Below are 17,205 nucleotides of genomic sequence, written 5' to 3' on the forward strand. Positions count from 1 at the left end.
TCGTATGATTTTGCGGGATGGGGAGGGCATGCAAGTCCAGTAGGTGACTATTTCTCTTGTAATTTTTTTTAGTTCAACACACACAAATCTAATATTCATTTCAATTAAAAAAAAAAAGAAAAATTCAACACAACTCCATACCTCTTTTATTTCCACTCTTCTAACTTTACAACACTTCTCTCTCCTTTCTATTCTTCTTTTTTTTAAGGACCGTCTCCCTTTTTCATCTATTCTTTTTTAAAAGACCCTCTCCCCTCTCTTTAGTTAGTCTTTAAATTACTCTCTCTTTTACCCTTTTTTTTTTTCTTTTGATTCGCTTCTACTTGCTATCGCCTTATTGTTTCTTGCTGCTTCTCCCCCCTTCTTGAGCGCTACTCGCCACTGCTTCATCCTCTTTAAGATCTACCACCACCGCTTTTATTCTTCTTGGATCTATGTTTATCTCCTCGATCACCGCTGCTTGCATTCACCTTTTCTAGTCGGCGTCGCTTCTGCTCGTATCTGTCTACCCACTTTTGTTTTGTCTCTGACCTGCTTCTATTCTCTTCCTGTCTTCTATGATTTTGAGAAAAAAATGTGATGGCGGGCTAAGCCCACCATCCTGACCGCTTGCCATTATATTAGATGGTAGGGTTGTGTTTTCAAATCACTAAGTTAGGCGAGGCGGGACGGGCTTACCCGCTGAGAGATGAGCTTATGGTGGAGTCAGCTAGTCTATTTATCACTCCTACTTAGATAGCTTCTCTCCTTCATTACTTATAAGTTATAACATCCTCTTTCAAACTGATGGGTGGTGAATCATCCACTCTCTATTTGAGTCGGAAGTGTAGGATTGTGAGATTGACTATATGAGAATGTAAGTCTCACGAGAAAGTATATACACCATATGATGCTATTACATTGTTTGGCTCACCAAATTTGGAGATGTTAATAATTCCATTATGGTAAGATAGCCAAAAATCTATCTTGGTTGGCTATACATCTCTTACTCTTAAAAGAGTCAAGAGAAAAATAGGTTTAGAGATTTTATAAATATATCTCAATCAACTCAACTTGAAAAGTAAAGAAGGAGTACATGGGTAATGAGTTATTTATATTAATTGGGGAGAGAAAAACTTTCATAAATTAAACAATGTGAGACTAATACATTACACAACAGAATAATACAAACTAAACTGGATTACTTCAATCAACACAAGCATAAAATTTATGCTTCTGCATAAAAGAGCTCCTGCATTATCCACCTTGGGTTGAAAAAAGCTCGGCTTGTAATAGTTGAAGATACCATCGACGAGTGCATTTGGTCTTGAAAGATGTGAAAAAGTATAGCTCAATTTGACTTTTTTTTTACCATCTACATGTTGTAATAAAGTTAATATAATCTTCATTCTATCCTTGATAAAAGAGTATGTGTTCTTGAAATTATCATGAATAACTATACAATTATATTGTCAATGAGGTCCTAAAAATAAGTGACATACATCCATCATAATGACATCACATCACACCATACTTTATTTTTGTATTTACTCATAGAAAATTGAACACAACAATGCTTTGTCACTTTGACTTCATTGTCTTTCTTTAATCAATGCAACTTGTAAGGATAAGGATATAACTCAGTTGGAAGCTTCAATTTGTCTATTATATATTTTGAAACAATATTTTCACAACTTTCACTATCTATGATGACTTGCAAGCTTTCTGTTCAACAGTACATCTTATGTGAAAGATATTGTGGCGATGCCAATTCTCATCTTCTATTAGCATTGTAATATTCAAGCTACGACGAATTACTAAGGCTTCTCCACAATTAATTGAAACTTCTTCAATATTATAGTCAACCTCACCTTCCTTCTCTTGTTCCTTGATTATTCTTCATGAACTTTTTCCTTGACAAGAGTAATAACTCTTCTATATGAAAAATAAGCAACAATGTGTGCAAAATCTTGACATCTGAAGTAATTCTTGCTTGATGACAAACGCTCTTTATTGCTTTGTGAAGTTTTAAAAGAAGCTGCCTTTATTTCTTGTTGACCATCGGGTATGACCTCTTTTTCCTTCGGTGACTGAATGTTATCCCCCTATGTTCTTTGCTTTTCAATCTTTAATTCAGTCTAATGACACTATCCATAGTTCAATATGGTTGCAGTTGAATAACATTAGAAATTTCTATATTCATTCGTCCAATATAACGAGCAATGATTTGTTCTTTAAGCTTATGAATGTCAGGCTTTATAAGCAACTCTTCGAACTCCATGTATATTCTTCTACAGACAATAACTTTTGCTTCAAATTGTGCAATTTGATGAATGTGCCTTACCTATAATAGTTAGAAAGGAACTTGCGCTTGATCTCAGATGCATGTTATCCCGTGTCTTGATCTTTCTTGTTCCTTCTCTTTCTGATGACACTTTATATTCTCCCACCACACTGATACATGCTGCTTTAGCTTGTTTGCTACAAGCTTCACTTGTTTGTCATTTAGAATATTTTTTAACTTGAATACTCTCTCATTTGTGCAAATTCAATCGATGAAATCATCTAATCAAAGCCTCCCTTTAAACTCAGGAATATAAACTTTGATTCATAAGTCTTTTGCTTTATGACTTGTGTTGTGTCATGCTCTTCCATTTAAATTTCTTGAGTAATTTTATTCTTTGGATCCATCTTTTACTACTATGTCGATGTCAAAACACAAGGGGATGTGACAATGATGTTGAGCATTATGCACCAATAGTGATGCAATGGTGATGATACTCTGATTCTTCGATGCTATGATGATGCATAATAATGAAAATGCACTAATGATGATGATGATACACCAAGGATAACCACCGCACAAAAATAGAAACCAAAAGAAATTAAGAGAACATGAAGGATATTAACTGAACCTCCACAACGAACAACATGCACTAATGACATCTTGCAATGGCAATGAGACCACCCATGTCAAAAACAAGTTAATACTCAATTTATCCCCTGAAATTTGAGGTCAAACTTAAGTTAATCCCTAAAATTTTTAGTCGACTCAAATTATACCCCCAAATTTACAATGAAAACTCGCGTTAGCTCCTAAATTTATCTCCGTTAATGAGGTGCTAATGGCATGTTAATTTGCCATGCTAGATAAAACAAAAGATATCGCTTTATATTCGCATTCAATTTTCAATGAAATTATGTTGTTTAACATAAAATGTATATTTTTCTCACCATTGATATCATAAAATGAGAAGTGTTTTATCTCATTTGTGTGAAACAATATCATTTCATTAAAGATTAAGCGCCAATATAAATTGATGTCATTTTGTTTTATTTAACGTAATAAACTAACATGCCAAATTAGTATTTAATGGAGATTAGCCCAGAAGTTAACGCGAGTTATTGTTGTAAATTTAGGATTTAATTTGGGTTGACTAAAATTTTAGGGGTCAATTTGAGTCTGACCTCAAATTTCAAAGGTCAACTTGAGTATTAACTCTGCCAAAGACCCGTTGCCACAAAGGAAATAAATTTTTACTGGAGCAAGGCGATGACCGATGCTGCTAGCTCTAATACTAAACTGATGTTGGAATGTCGTTTGACTCACCAATTTTAGTGAGGTTAATAACCCCACAATGTGAAATAGTCAAGAACCTAGCTACTTTTTTAGTAGGCTAAGTCAAGAATAAACCTCTTACTTTAAAAAGAGACTAAAGAAAAATAAATACAAAGCTTATTATAAATATATCTCAATCACCTCAACTTGAAAAGTGAAGGAGAATACATGAATTATTTATATTAATGAGAAAGTCTTTATAAACTAGGCACACTACAAAAAAATAGAGTTATTTTAACACTTTATTTTTTAACACCATAATTAAATGTCAAAATTAATATATATTTTTGACAAATATCACAAATGTCAAATTTTCTATGTTTTTTTATGAATAATTTGACCGTAGAAAATTACTCCTCAATTTTGACACTCATTTGTTTTCAATTTACTCCATTATTTTTCTTCTTCTTTGGGCTCTGTTAATTTTGATATCACACTGCTCTCAGTTTAAGATTATACTACTACTCATTCTTTATCTTCAAAATCTCAATTTATTCTTTAGTTTTAAGATCTCATCTCATTCTTTGTTAAAATTTTTTGTTGAGAATATTTTATAGTAAATAAGTGTTAAAATAAATAGTATTTTTGACAATTAATAAGTATCACAGAATATGTTCTCAAAATTTTCTAACAAATTATTTTTGACAGCTAATATTTATCAAAATAAGATTTAAATTCTTTCACAATCACTTATATGTTAAAAATACTATTTTTGACAAAACTTTTATTAATATATTTTCATCGTTAAGTTAAAATAGTCTCAAAATTTGTTTCTTTTTGACAAATTTTAATTTTTTTTACACATTATAACTCTAAAAAATAATTTATATTATTGTAGTGGCAATATGAGACTAATACATCACATAGCACAATAATACAAAACTAAACTAGTTTACTTTAATAAACAACACAAGCATAAAATTTATGCTCCTGCATCACCATAGGAGCAAGTTTATGCACCACTCTAATCCCTCAAAGATGCAAATTAATTTTAGAACATTTTGATTTACTGTAGAAATTTGGATTTTTAGTATGAAATTGATCGTTTTATTTCCATTCTAAAAACTCTTGTGTTTCAATCTCAGTTGCATCATCTTCTTCATATTCATAACTTTTTGAAATTTTTTTTCTATTAAGATTATTTTTAAGTTAATTGAATTTAACGAACGCCAAAATTTGATATTTTCATGGAACAAAGTTGTCTTCATCCAACTTGAAGGATATATTCTTGATTGAAACTCTTAATAATGATGCAGAAGTAGTGGTATGACTTGTAGTTTCCATGGATCAGAACTGATACTCTAATACCATGAAAGTGATCATAGATTGATTGGAGAATTTGAAGAAAAAAAATAATTGAAAGAGAGAAACAAAGAGAGAGATCAGAGGACTTAATTAAGAAGGAGTGATAAAATTCATGTTGAGAGAGAAGGATTATTTAATCCATTCATTAGAGTGAATGTTATAATTTATACTTGTTAGCAATTTACATGATAGATTTGCGTCAATTCAACATGAGCCAACTTTTTAAATTAGTTACTTTATCAACTTTGTTAGGTAACTAATTAGGGTATCAATCAACTTGAGCCAACTTTTTAAATTTTAAAAACTTTTAAATTTCAAAAATACGCACCGCCACCGCGTCCTCTCCCTGAAAAGAAATATCCAAAAACTTAGAAAAGAAACATTTAGTAACCTGAATAAAAAAAATATCTACTTAATCAAAAAGAAATATCCTAAAACCTAGGAAAGAAACATCTAGTAACCCAAATAAAAAAAACATTTATTTACTTAGAAAAACGTCAAAAACCCTATAAAAGAAACATCTATTTAATTAGATAAAAACATCTGAAAAAATAATTAAAAAAATTAAAATAAAAAAGCACGTATTCCCGAAAATAAACATACCAAAACTAAGAAAAAAAATATCCAATAACCCACATAAAAAATTATGGACAAAAACATACAAAATCTTACAAAAAAACATCCATTTAATCGAAAAGAAACATTCGACAAAACCGTTAAAAAAAAGAATAAAATAAAAACAAGAACGCACCGCAGGAGGGCGTTGCGGTGATCAGCGGCGCTATGTTTGCGAGGGAAAGGGCACTACAGTGGTGGGTTGCGGTGTGAATCATGAGGGGGAGGACGATGAGGTGGTCCTGGGTGCGACGAATAGCGAAGGGGAGGGCGTTGCAGCTGTCGGCGGTGCTACAAATCGGGAGGAAGGGCGCTATGGTAGTCTTGTGTGCAACGATTTGCGAGGGAGAAGGCGATGCGGTGATCGGCGGCATTGCGAAATGCGAGGGAAGGCTTTGGGGTGATCCTGGGCGCAGCAAATCCCGGGAGGCGGGGGAGGGCGCTATAATGGTCTTGGGGGTGGTGAATCGATAAGGAAAGCGCGGCGGTGGTTAGTAGAGCTGTGAATCGCAATGGAGAGTGCTATAGTGGGAGAGGGAGACAACAAATTGAACAATATACAGTTATTTTTTTTAATTTTAGGTTAAATTTAGGGATTTTTTTTGCTGTTATTAGACTTTTTATTGCAGCCCACATTATAGGTGATTAGAGTTGAGTGGTACCATAATTAATTTCTTAAGAATTTTTCTTTCTTTATTTACCTTTTTTTATATCTCTTAAATTTTAATTATTTTTAAACTTTAAATATTAAACTATAATTTTTAATATATAGTATAAAACTAAAATATTAACTAAAAGTGTTTATTAATGTTGTTAAAAGTAATGTTTCCTAATATTGTTCAATTAGTACTTACCTTTAAAAATATATATATTTTTTATAAAAACAGATAATAATAAAGACCTAACTAAAAGTTTTTATTTTATATAATATAATTATAAGGGGTAAAGTATATTTTTTATCCTTTAAGTTTGTCAAAAATTTAAAAAATATTCCTAAGTTTTATTTTTTTTAATTTTATCTCAAAATTTTTTTATTTGCATCAAATATACTTATAACAACTAAATTTTCAAAAAATTTAAGACTATCTATCAATAATACATGATAACTATCTCTGATATACTTATGTTAATGGTTGTTCTTATAAAATTATTGTTGAATTAGTCCTAAATTTTTTAAAAATTAACTGTTAAGAATATATATGATATAAATAAAAAACTTATGAAACAAAATTAAAACAGAATAAAATTTAGAAGTATTTTTAAAATTTTTAACAAATTTTAAAGACAAAAAATATATTCTACTCTAGTTATAAATTTTGAAATCATAAAAATCCAATTAAAAATTTATGAAATTATAAAAATGTAACCGAATAAATAAGCCTAAAATTTTATTAATATTAACTGTCAACATATATACGCACTTAATTTTAAAAAAGAAAAGTCTAAGGAGTAGTACTTATTTAATAATTTTGTCAGTACTTAACCATCTTCTATTATTAAATATAATTTCACACCATTAAAAATATTATTAATTAATAACCAATTAATGATTACAAAATACAAAACTTACTGTCGTTAGAGGAAAGTATACGCATAGCTTGGCTTCCTCTCGATATGAAAACAGATTGCTCTTATAGGGTCACGAACACGAGCAGATGGAATAGATATTCTTAATCTATCCCTATCGGGAAGAGCGTCTTCAAACCAAAGCTGGAGCTTTCTTCCTCCGCTGAGGTCACATTCATTGATAGAGGAGGTGCGGGCCCTTAGAACGCCTTTTCTTGACATCATTAGTCTCGGTCGAGCTTCAATCCTCTTCACTTTCACTTTCTTTCTCAGGCCGGTTTCCCTACGTTAGTGAGACTCAAAGTAGGTCAGGGAAGGTGAGTTCTTTTCTTCTTTCCTTTACTACGATACAACGAATGAATTGAGTCAAATGAATGTACAATATTCACTCAGAAGCGGCAACTGCTTTCGCTTCTTTATGAGTTCCTGGCCTACCAACTAGCCAGTCTTCGTCTTTCTTGAAGAGCTGGGGCTCTATCCTTAGAGATATCATCCACAGTGTTTTCTCTCAACTCCCTTGTGTCAAGGGGTACTTTTTTCCTGCTTTTAGGGGTTCAATGGACAGCTGCTGGATTTGGTTCAGAAAAAATGGAATCTGACTTACTCTATTCTGGTAGGGCCAACGATTGAGAAAGTGTTCCGTCGTAAGTGAAATAGCTTTGTCACCTTCTGACTTTCCTGCTTGACTTTGCTTGTCAAGGTCCCACGAACACTTTACAATCCTTATACTTACAAGCTCTTGCCTGCCCGTGGATTCAGCAGCTTTCTAACCCACCTTGATTCAGGCAAGCAAGTATGACCAGCAAGCAGTCTTTCTCATCCGAAACTAGAGCTGGAAACGCCTCATTTCGTTTCGTTCCCATATTAAAAACACAGATTTCAACCAAAAAATCAGCTACTTCACTGAGACGATGGTAGGAGTTTCAAAGCTGGTTTGATAGAACCAGGTTAAGAAAGATAGCTGAAAGTGCTAGCCGAAGGCGAGCGAGTGCACTACATTGAGTAGGAATTCGGAATACGTTCGATTTGGTGCCTTATATATACTGAAATATTCCTTCACAAACTCACCAAACTTTTTCTCACGAAGGTTCGAGCTCGGGTTGGACCTCCTTCGACCTCAACATTTTAGCAGAGGAGGAAGATGTTCCTTTGATAGAAGATCGGTACTTGAAGTCAGAAAGATCCACGAGTCCCGCACCGGTATCTATATTAAGTCATGAAGGCTACAACTGCTTTTTAAGTTTCTATTCGCCCTCACTCACAGGTCCATTTATCTTCAATTCCCGGGCATTGATTGAGAGATTAGACTCTCGGATGAGACTAAGCAGCCACCGACCATCAGCCTACTTTGCCAAGACGCGGCAGGAGCGCTACGACTAGGGCCGTAGGAAGACGAAGATTTCATAAGGCGCCATCCATCCGGTCATCAAACTCTTGCCTTGCCCGCTCCGAATAACCTTTCTTCAGACTGGAATGTCCCATGGTACGAAGTATCATTTCTGGCTGGTCAGCCACTCGGCTATTATCCGGGAACATCCTGAACTGGATATGCTGGTAGGGATCATTTCTATAACCATATCTAAAGAATCGTCAACACACGAAAGGCGAGTTCCTAGACCTTTTTTGTTCTTATCATATCGGTGATAGCACTGACTCGCTTACACTAAGTATACCATCAATGGGAATTTTGCTTTCTGGTTGGGAAGTTTGTCTTCGGTGTTGAAACAGGAATACCTTAAGTGGAAGCCAGTCTAGCAGGATTTTCGTAGCAGTACAGGGCCATACGGGTACTAGTTTCATGGTGATTAGTTTGAACCCCATTTCAATGCTAGCTCGACTGCAGCTAGATTGCTCAGTAGGGACTACTAATGGACTATCACAAACGAAGTGATGACGAACTTCGCAATTAGAATTACTCGACCTTCTCAGGCTAATCGAGATCCGTAGAGGCATAAGGCGCTACGCCGACTGGCTTCATTCAAGTTTGTGCTGGCTGTTAAGTTTAGAGTAAAGTATGAGTAGAATGTCAGAAATCCCGATGGCTGAGAGGGTCATACCCTTCCGAGCGTACCAACTTTGATTAACATCGAGTCGTATGTTTCGCAGCAGCGGTCCATCCTTTCGAGGAACGTAGTTGCTTTAGCGGCTTGCTAGAACTTTTTTGAACTGAACTGCTTTAAAATGGCTTAGGCCCCAGCTTTCCCAAAATCAATGCTGGCTCTAATAGACTAAGCTAAGAGAATAAGGCCACTCCTCTATTAAAAATTTCAATAACCGTACAGAAGATATAATATAATGATTGATAAAGTAGGTAGCTAGGTGTATGTGGTATATTATGCATTTCATTTTCGCCACTCTCACTCTCACTCTCACTCTCCTTCTCATTTTCTTCTTCTCTCTCAATTAGATCTGTGTTCGCTAAACCCTACCTTTCGCACATAAAACCCCTCTTTAATCCTCTTTTGCATTTCTCAAAGATTCATATCAATGATGATGAAATGCTTTCAATGTATAAATGAAACTAATTTTGTGACCTTTAATTTTACTATTTCAAGGTACGTTAATTGAGGAGTACAAAATTATTGAGGGAAAGATGCTGGACAAGCTAGCGATATACAATAATGGTGATCGATTACATTATTAAGAGGTAGGTTTAGTTTTCTTTCTTCTTTTTTCATTCAAATTATTTATATTAAGAACGTATAGCTTTGTGTTTAATACTTTGGTTTTATGTATGGATTATCCTGTTGATTCAAAATTGGTTGGAAATTAAAAGATTGATAAGTTTATATATGTGTTACAATTTCTACATTTGCCATTGGGCGTAGGAAATTTCATGAAAATTAATCAACATTCATAAATAGCAACCCATGTTAGAATACGAATTCAAATTCACCTTAATTAAAATATATTATTAGATATATATATATGGTCATATGGAGGATAATTTAGTTTATAAAAAGGTGAGTTCTACCCAACCCTCTTTATTTCAACATGTAAATTACCCCTCGTGACGTGGTATGTTTTAATTGGATGCTTAGTTTTAGTTTGAGTTAATTTAACTCAATAAGAGTTAATATGTTAACTAAAGTAGGATAATTTTGTAATTAAATATTTTTATAAGAGGAATAAATATATAATTTCTATAAATATTAAAAAGTAAAGTTATATTTTTATCAATCATCCCCATTCACAACGAAGGTATGTCCTACAATTATCTGTATTCATATGCTTTAGTTTAATGAGTAAGCTAGCAAATTATTATTTATTTATTTTTTCAACAGATTGCACCTTATGAAGTTTTTCGAATTGAAAAACATGAAAGTTCATCTGTTATCTCCATTCCTCATGAAACTAATGTTGACAAGTTACCTCAAGAGATGATTGAACACAGAAGTTTACCCTCTGATATCATTGTGTGGGAGGATGATTTGGGGGAAGAATGAAAGACTGAATTTTTAATATTTTAGTAAATTATATAATCACCCACTTTGGGCTATAATTTAATTACCAATAGTTTAACCATAGTTAACATAACAACCAATTAAAAGATGACATGTCACAGAGGGTAAATTACATGTTATTATAGGAAGGGTAGGTTAGAATTTACCTTATAAAAAATATTGTGCCTGCTGATATATATTGATGCTATAGATAACTCCGACAAGAAGATCAATTCTTGTTTTCTCAATCTGAATGATGAAATTAAATATATATACATGCAAAGAATTCCTCATTGTTTGATTTTTTCCCATCTAATAATTTCTAACTTTTTGATATTGAGTAAAAGTGTTCAGATATTTCATATTTCTGAAGAACGATAAGGATACATAGGTCTTTTAAATTTGGCCTAATGAAAAAATTCACTACTCTAAGCTTTTTCAAGCTAAGGATCAATAATTTTCAGTGACTCTAATTTCTTGATGCATTTATTGAAATGGATATACACTGTGCTTATTAATTATATATTACGTTAAAGGTATATAAAAAATCAGTCTGTAATAAAATTATGAAATAATAAGAAAAGAAGATATAAAGAATTTTTATTGTATTTTATTGTAGTTTTTTAAAATAAACTAAAACAAAAAGAATCTTTACATAATTTTGTTAGAGAAAGACAAGAATAACTAATTTAAAAAAAAATATAACAAATTTTATTTGTAAAAAAAAAAGATAAGATAACAAATAAAAATAAAATAAAAATTTAATAAAATTAATTATTTATATAAAATATATGTTAAATTATAAAATATATATTTAAAATAAATTAAACAACATATATTTATATAAATATCGGCAGAATTTTTGGGTAAAAGATAGATCTATATCCAATACATGTTTCAAATTTTATATATATATATATATATATATATATATATATATATATATATATATATATATATATATATATATATATATATATATAAATATACTTTTGCATAGCAGGATGCATCAGATATATAATGGCATCTAATAGTTTGAACTTTTGTGATAATAAGTGATTTTCTGTCAATAATATATGATTTTAAATTACGGTTGTAATTGTGATTGTAGTGATGCTTTGGTGCGATAATTGTGAAGCATAATGTAATAGCCACAGTTGCAATTGTGCACTATTTTTCTTTTAAATAGAAACTGTGCACTGTAATTTTATAAAATATGATATTTCATGTAGATAATGTATTTATTTATATTCACGTGTCTCTATTTTTAAATTTAAACTTTTAAGATAGAGGAGTTTATGACATAATATCTCGAAACTTCTACTACTAAAATTTTTTTGATTATCGATAAATTTTAGGAGCATATTTTTCTATTGACATAATTAGCAACAAATTTAAATCAAATAGCGATAGAAAAATAGAAAGGTGAGTTTTTCTTAAATTTTAGAAACAGATAATATCTGTTGCTAATTCCATTGCTAACACTGATATCTATCACTAATGTGAAAGATTCTAGCATTGTTTAATGACTAAAAGGTTTAGATTTTTATTCTTATTTTTTCATATTCTTCTAAATAAAGATAGAATTTTAGTATAGAAAAAATAGATAGATGCATAATCACACTTAGTTTTAAACTTAAAAAAAGCTCTGGTATAAAAAACCATGTTAGATAATATAATCATTCATACATAGCTAACGAATAATATAGCTTTTTTGAAGAAGCATCAAACTATGACCTTTGTAAGTAAGTAATGGCATTTGTTGAATGCTTATAAAGCACTATGCATTTGCTGTATGTGTTGATTTGCATGCTGAAACCATTTGTTGATTTATAAACACTAAAGTCTATATAAGATGAAGAACATATTGCAGCAAGAATATATTCCATGATTTTAGATTATAGTTAGAATCATAATTGAAAAAACTAAAAAAAGAAGCACATGAAAGTTGTCTCATATTACCACTACAATAATTCTAATATGATATGATAGATACCAAAACAATAATACTATGGTTAATATGGTTGTACTTGTTGTTGTGATGAAATGCAGTTTAAAAGCATGATATGCATGCAAAAGCAAACTATATAAGGGAGGAATCACCCAATTTTGGAGAACAAGTTGAGTTCAACTAATAAAGATGAGGGCCAAATGGTAGGTTTATTATATAACTGTATGACAACAATTTGACAACATTTCTTTGTTAAGTGGATCAACAAAGAAGAAAAGACCTATTATAAAAAGGGAACTATTTTTTGGGCATGCATGCCCTAGTTCTACATTTTATTTATTCTTTTTATAGAAACCAAAAAAAGAAAAGGTAGAGGAAATTTAGTGAAATATATATACAATAAGATATATAATAAATAGAGATAAAATTGGCTAATTAATCTCTAAATAAAACATAATTAATTTATTCTGTTATAAAATTTTATTATATATTTGGATAAAATAAAATTGTAGACTCTACAATTATAATATATCCAATACATAGTAGCATTTTGTAACAGAATATATAAATTTTATTTAAAAACTTAATTAACCAGCTTTATTTCTATTCTTATTATAAAATTGTAGACTTTACACTATTGTTGGATCATTGTACACGATCGCACCTGACGAGTGGAACAAGACTTCATTGTTGTTGCAGTAGTAGTTAGGGCTTGTGTTTTGATGATGAGATTCTGAAATGGTTAATAGATGCTCAAGATAATCAACTCCCAAATCCTCTAAAACCATGACACCACCATTATTATTATTAGTAATAGTAGTAGTAGTTGATGAAGATTCCTTAGATGATGATGATGATGATGATGATGAATCCTTGTTTTTGTTCTTGATGTTCTTGTTATTAGCCTTTGAGGACCATGATGCCAATTTTCTTTGGAGGGAGTTCCTCTCTTTGAGTGCAAGTGCAGGTGAAGAAGAAGAAAAGGGTTTGTGTTTGTTGTTGGAATCAGAATCCATGATGATTCCTTGCAAAGAATCTTTGACCCTCTGGAAAGAAAAGTTGAGAAGAGCAGAGTAGCCTCTCATGGAGAATGCAGCTTGATCATAAGCCAAAGCAGCATCTTCAGCACTCTCGAATGTTCCAAGCCAAACCCTTCTTCCATTCCTTGTTGTGTCTCGAATTTCTGCTGCGAATTTTCCCCATGGCCTCTTCCTCACTCCTATGTAACTTCTTCTTCCTCTTCTTTTACCATCTTCCTCTTCTTCTTCATGTTTCTTCTCCTTCTTTAGGGTTCTTGATTCAGATGATGATGATAATGAGAAGTCAATCATGTCAAATGATAAAGAATCCTCAAATGGCTCATCAAAATCATTCTTGGTTTTCAATGATTGGAACCCAAAGGAGGCAGTGTCCGAATCAACATCCCAAAAATCTGTGTTATGGAACAAGAAAGGATTATTATTATTGGTCATTTTGGGAAACTATGATGATCATCTCAATTTCTGTTTGAATTGATGTAGCATATCATCATCATTTATATTGACCTCAAACCCTATACTACTACTTCTTCTTTCTTATAATACAATTATGTGTCACTATCATTTCTAGTGTCTTATACTAATAATTCAAGTGAGTAGCACCTATGCTGACATTTGACAAAGAATATTAATCTCATTTGTCTCCTTGTTAGATCAATCTAGAATCTCTACTATATATTTATTGGACAATCTCAAATAGAAGAATTCAACTGTGGTTTTCCCCTTCTTTTGGTTACTTAGCTTTCCTTGTTTGAATTCATGTTCCAATTTTTTTTTTAAAAAAATATAATTATTTATATTTTTTCTTCTATTAATTTAATTTTTTGGGATTGAAAAAATGATATCATGATACAGTATTAGAATTTTTATAATTTAAAAATTTAAAATTCAATTCTTGATTATAAAAAAAATTAATATAAGACAAATAAAAAAAACTTATACAAAAAATTCACGCAAACACAAAAAAAAATTTTAATATAAAAAGGGTGTTAGAAATATAAATATTTATATATATTTTTTATTAAATTAAACTATCAGGAGAAATAATAGTATGACTCTTTTTTCGATATTATATATATGCATTTTTTGTAATTTCAAATGGAATCTTCATCATTCTCTTTAAATTAAGATTTGAAATTGAAATGATAACTTTTCATGCAGTAATCTAAATTGTGCGGCTAAGCTAGGTTAGTTGTAGATAATCTCATTTTTAATTTTCTTTTTCTATTATAAGTCTTATATCGATCAATTTTATGATTTTGATATATAGTCTTTACAAGTACGAAGCAATTTACAGTTTTTTTAATCAAATTAAACCCACTTAAAAATACAACTGAATATATATTCAGTTGGTTATTTGAATAATTCTGATTGATATATAAAAATACCCATATATATATATATATATATATATATATATATATATATATATATATATATATATATGTTACATGTATGAGTCTTTTTGACTTACAAGTTATACAAGTTGGTCAAAGTCCAAAAAAAAAAACACTCGCACTAGTCATTTAAAATCGAGCGTCCAACGCACACGTTTATTATGCCGCACTCTTCCTCTTCTTCCTCAATCAAAACATAAACTGTCAAGATTTAAGCGACATTCGAAACAAACTACGATTCTGAAGAGTAGAAGAACTCAAGAAAAAAGATACAAATCTCCATAAAAATCACCAGAAAAAACGAAGAAACATTATTCAATGTATTGTTTTACTGTTCTTCTAGGTTTTTTTTTCTAGATTGTTTCTGTCATGTGCCTCATCCTTAACCAGTAAAACATTAAAAGATTTCAAAAATAAATATACTATCTCCCCCATATTTTGGGTGTACTTCTTAAATCCTTTGGGTGTATTTCTATAATCTTTTGGGTGTATTTCTGTAACCGTTTGGGTGTATTTTTGTAACCATTTGAGTGTATTTCTGTAATCGTTTGAGTGTATTTTTGAAGTTTCATTATTTTCAAAACAATTTCAAAACTTGATTTTAGAAATCATGAAAATCGAAAAAAAAAACGAAACAAGAAGCAGATCCAACAAATTTGGCAAGAAATTCCAAAAAAAAAAAACGAAATCTTTTGAAAAATGAAAGTTTTATATTTGCGCGTTAATTGATTTGAATTGATTTAAAATGCCGTTAACGAGGCACATAACAGCGCGTTTAGTGAGTTTCATTTTCTTCAGGCTTGTAAAGCTTGTAAACGCAAAACACTTGTACGTAGAGATTAATCATATATTAAACTACGATCCAACTCACTTTTCTCTGTCGTACACATTTGACTCCACTCCACTACTCACTGCAATCCAAGGATGAAAGAAATTATGGTTACATTTAAAAACGATGATGATTTTAGAACTTTTGATTTTCTTAATAAAAAGATAAAGTATTAATAGTAATGAGATAGACGATGTTTCTTCTTTTGGCGAGGTATTTAATAGTATTTATGAACAATAATATTAGAAAAATAATGACTCAAAACTGTTTTATTTAAATTAATATTTATAATTTTATATAATACTCATAATTATATATCTATTATATTTAATATTATTTAATTATTTTAACAGTAATTAAGAAATATTAAATAAAGTAAGTAATAATTAAAAATATAAAACAAAATAACTATAAACTGATATTCTCTTATCTTTCAAATATTTTTATTTCATGAACACCTCCATTTAATGGAGTTACAAAGTTAACTAAAAAATGATTGTGCTGTTAAATTTTGCATATTTAAAAATATTTTGTGAAATATTTTATGTATATTTTTCTCATCCATTAATTTCCCATATCATAAATGAAATTAATTGTTGATTCTAGAAATGTAAATTAAAATTATTTCGTCTTTATACTTCCTGTTTGTTATTAGTACACAACACTACACACAACCTTTCAATCTCTTAATTTTTCCTCACTATTTTTATTTATTTAACAATTCACTTAAATTTATTTTGGAAGTACTGATTTATTTCTCAATATTTGGGTGTGATAGATATCTTATTTTTATTTCAAAATTTTTTCATCCTATTTATATATCTAATATTTTAATTTTGTCTTATTTTTTCTTCTAATCAAAATAAAATATTAAGAACGCACATAAAACAATTAACCTTAAGAATAAAAATATAAATAAAAAAATACGAAAATTTATTGATGATAAATACCAAAATTTTATGGTAATAAACGCATAAACGTTTTTAAGATAAATACAATTTTTTAAATAAAAAATAAGAAGAAAATACAGAAATTCGTTGAGGAAAAATACAGAAATTTTATGACGATAAATAAAAAATATTTTTGAAGATAAAACACAACTTTTTGAATAGAATTAAAGGAAGAAAATATAAAAATCTTTTGAATGTAACAAATAACTTTTTAAAGAAAAACAAAGTATACTTTTTCTATTACTCAACTAAACTTTCTGTCTTTTGCGAATAAAATTTTTATATTTTTCTTTTGTATTATTTATAAAAAAATTCCACAATTCAAAACAATTTATATGTGTTTTAACTTATATTTTTATATTTTTCAACTAAAATTTATGTTTTTAAATTAAATTTCTATGTGTTTTAACTTATATTTTTATATTTGGGAATTAGGTTTTATCATTTTCAAAATTAGGGTTAGTGTTAAGTTAGGGGTAGTTTAAGTAATTTTTAATAAAATTAGGAGATAATA

General features: G+C 30.1%; 1 protein-coding gene across 1 annotated transcript; it reads right to left on the bottom strand.

The window, feature by feature from the left end:
• Window positions 1-13,107: 13,107 nt before the first annotated feature.
• Window positions 13,108-14,498, bottom strand: LOC112721988 (ethylene-responsive transcription factor 1B-like). Its single transcript, XM_025772979.2, has one exon. The coding sequence runs from the start codon at window positions 13,948-13,950 to the stop codon at window positions 13,108-13,110; it is 843 nt and encodes a 280-aa protein (XP_025628764.1). The 5' UTR covers window positions 13,951-14,498.
• Window positions 14,499-17,205: the final 2,707 nt, after the last annotated feature.

This window comes from Arachis hypogaea, chromosome 2 (genome assembly GCF_003086295.3).
Source record: "Arachis hypogaea cultivar Tifrunner chromosome 2, arahy.Tifrunner.gnm2.J5K5, whole genome shotgun sequence".
NCBI classification, from domain to species: Eukaryota; Viridiplantae; Streptophyta; class Magnoliopsida; order Fabales; family Fabaceae; genus Arachis; species Arachis hypogaea.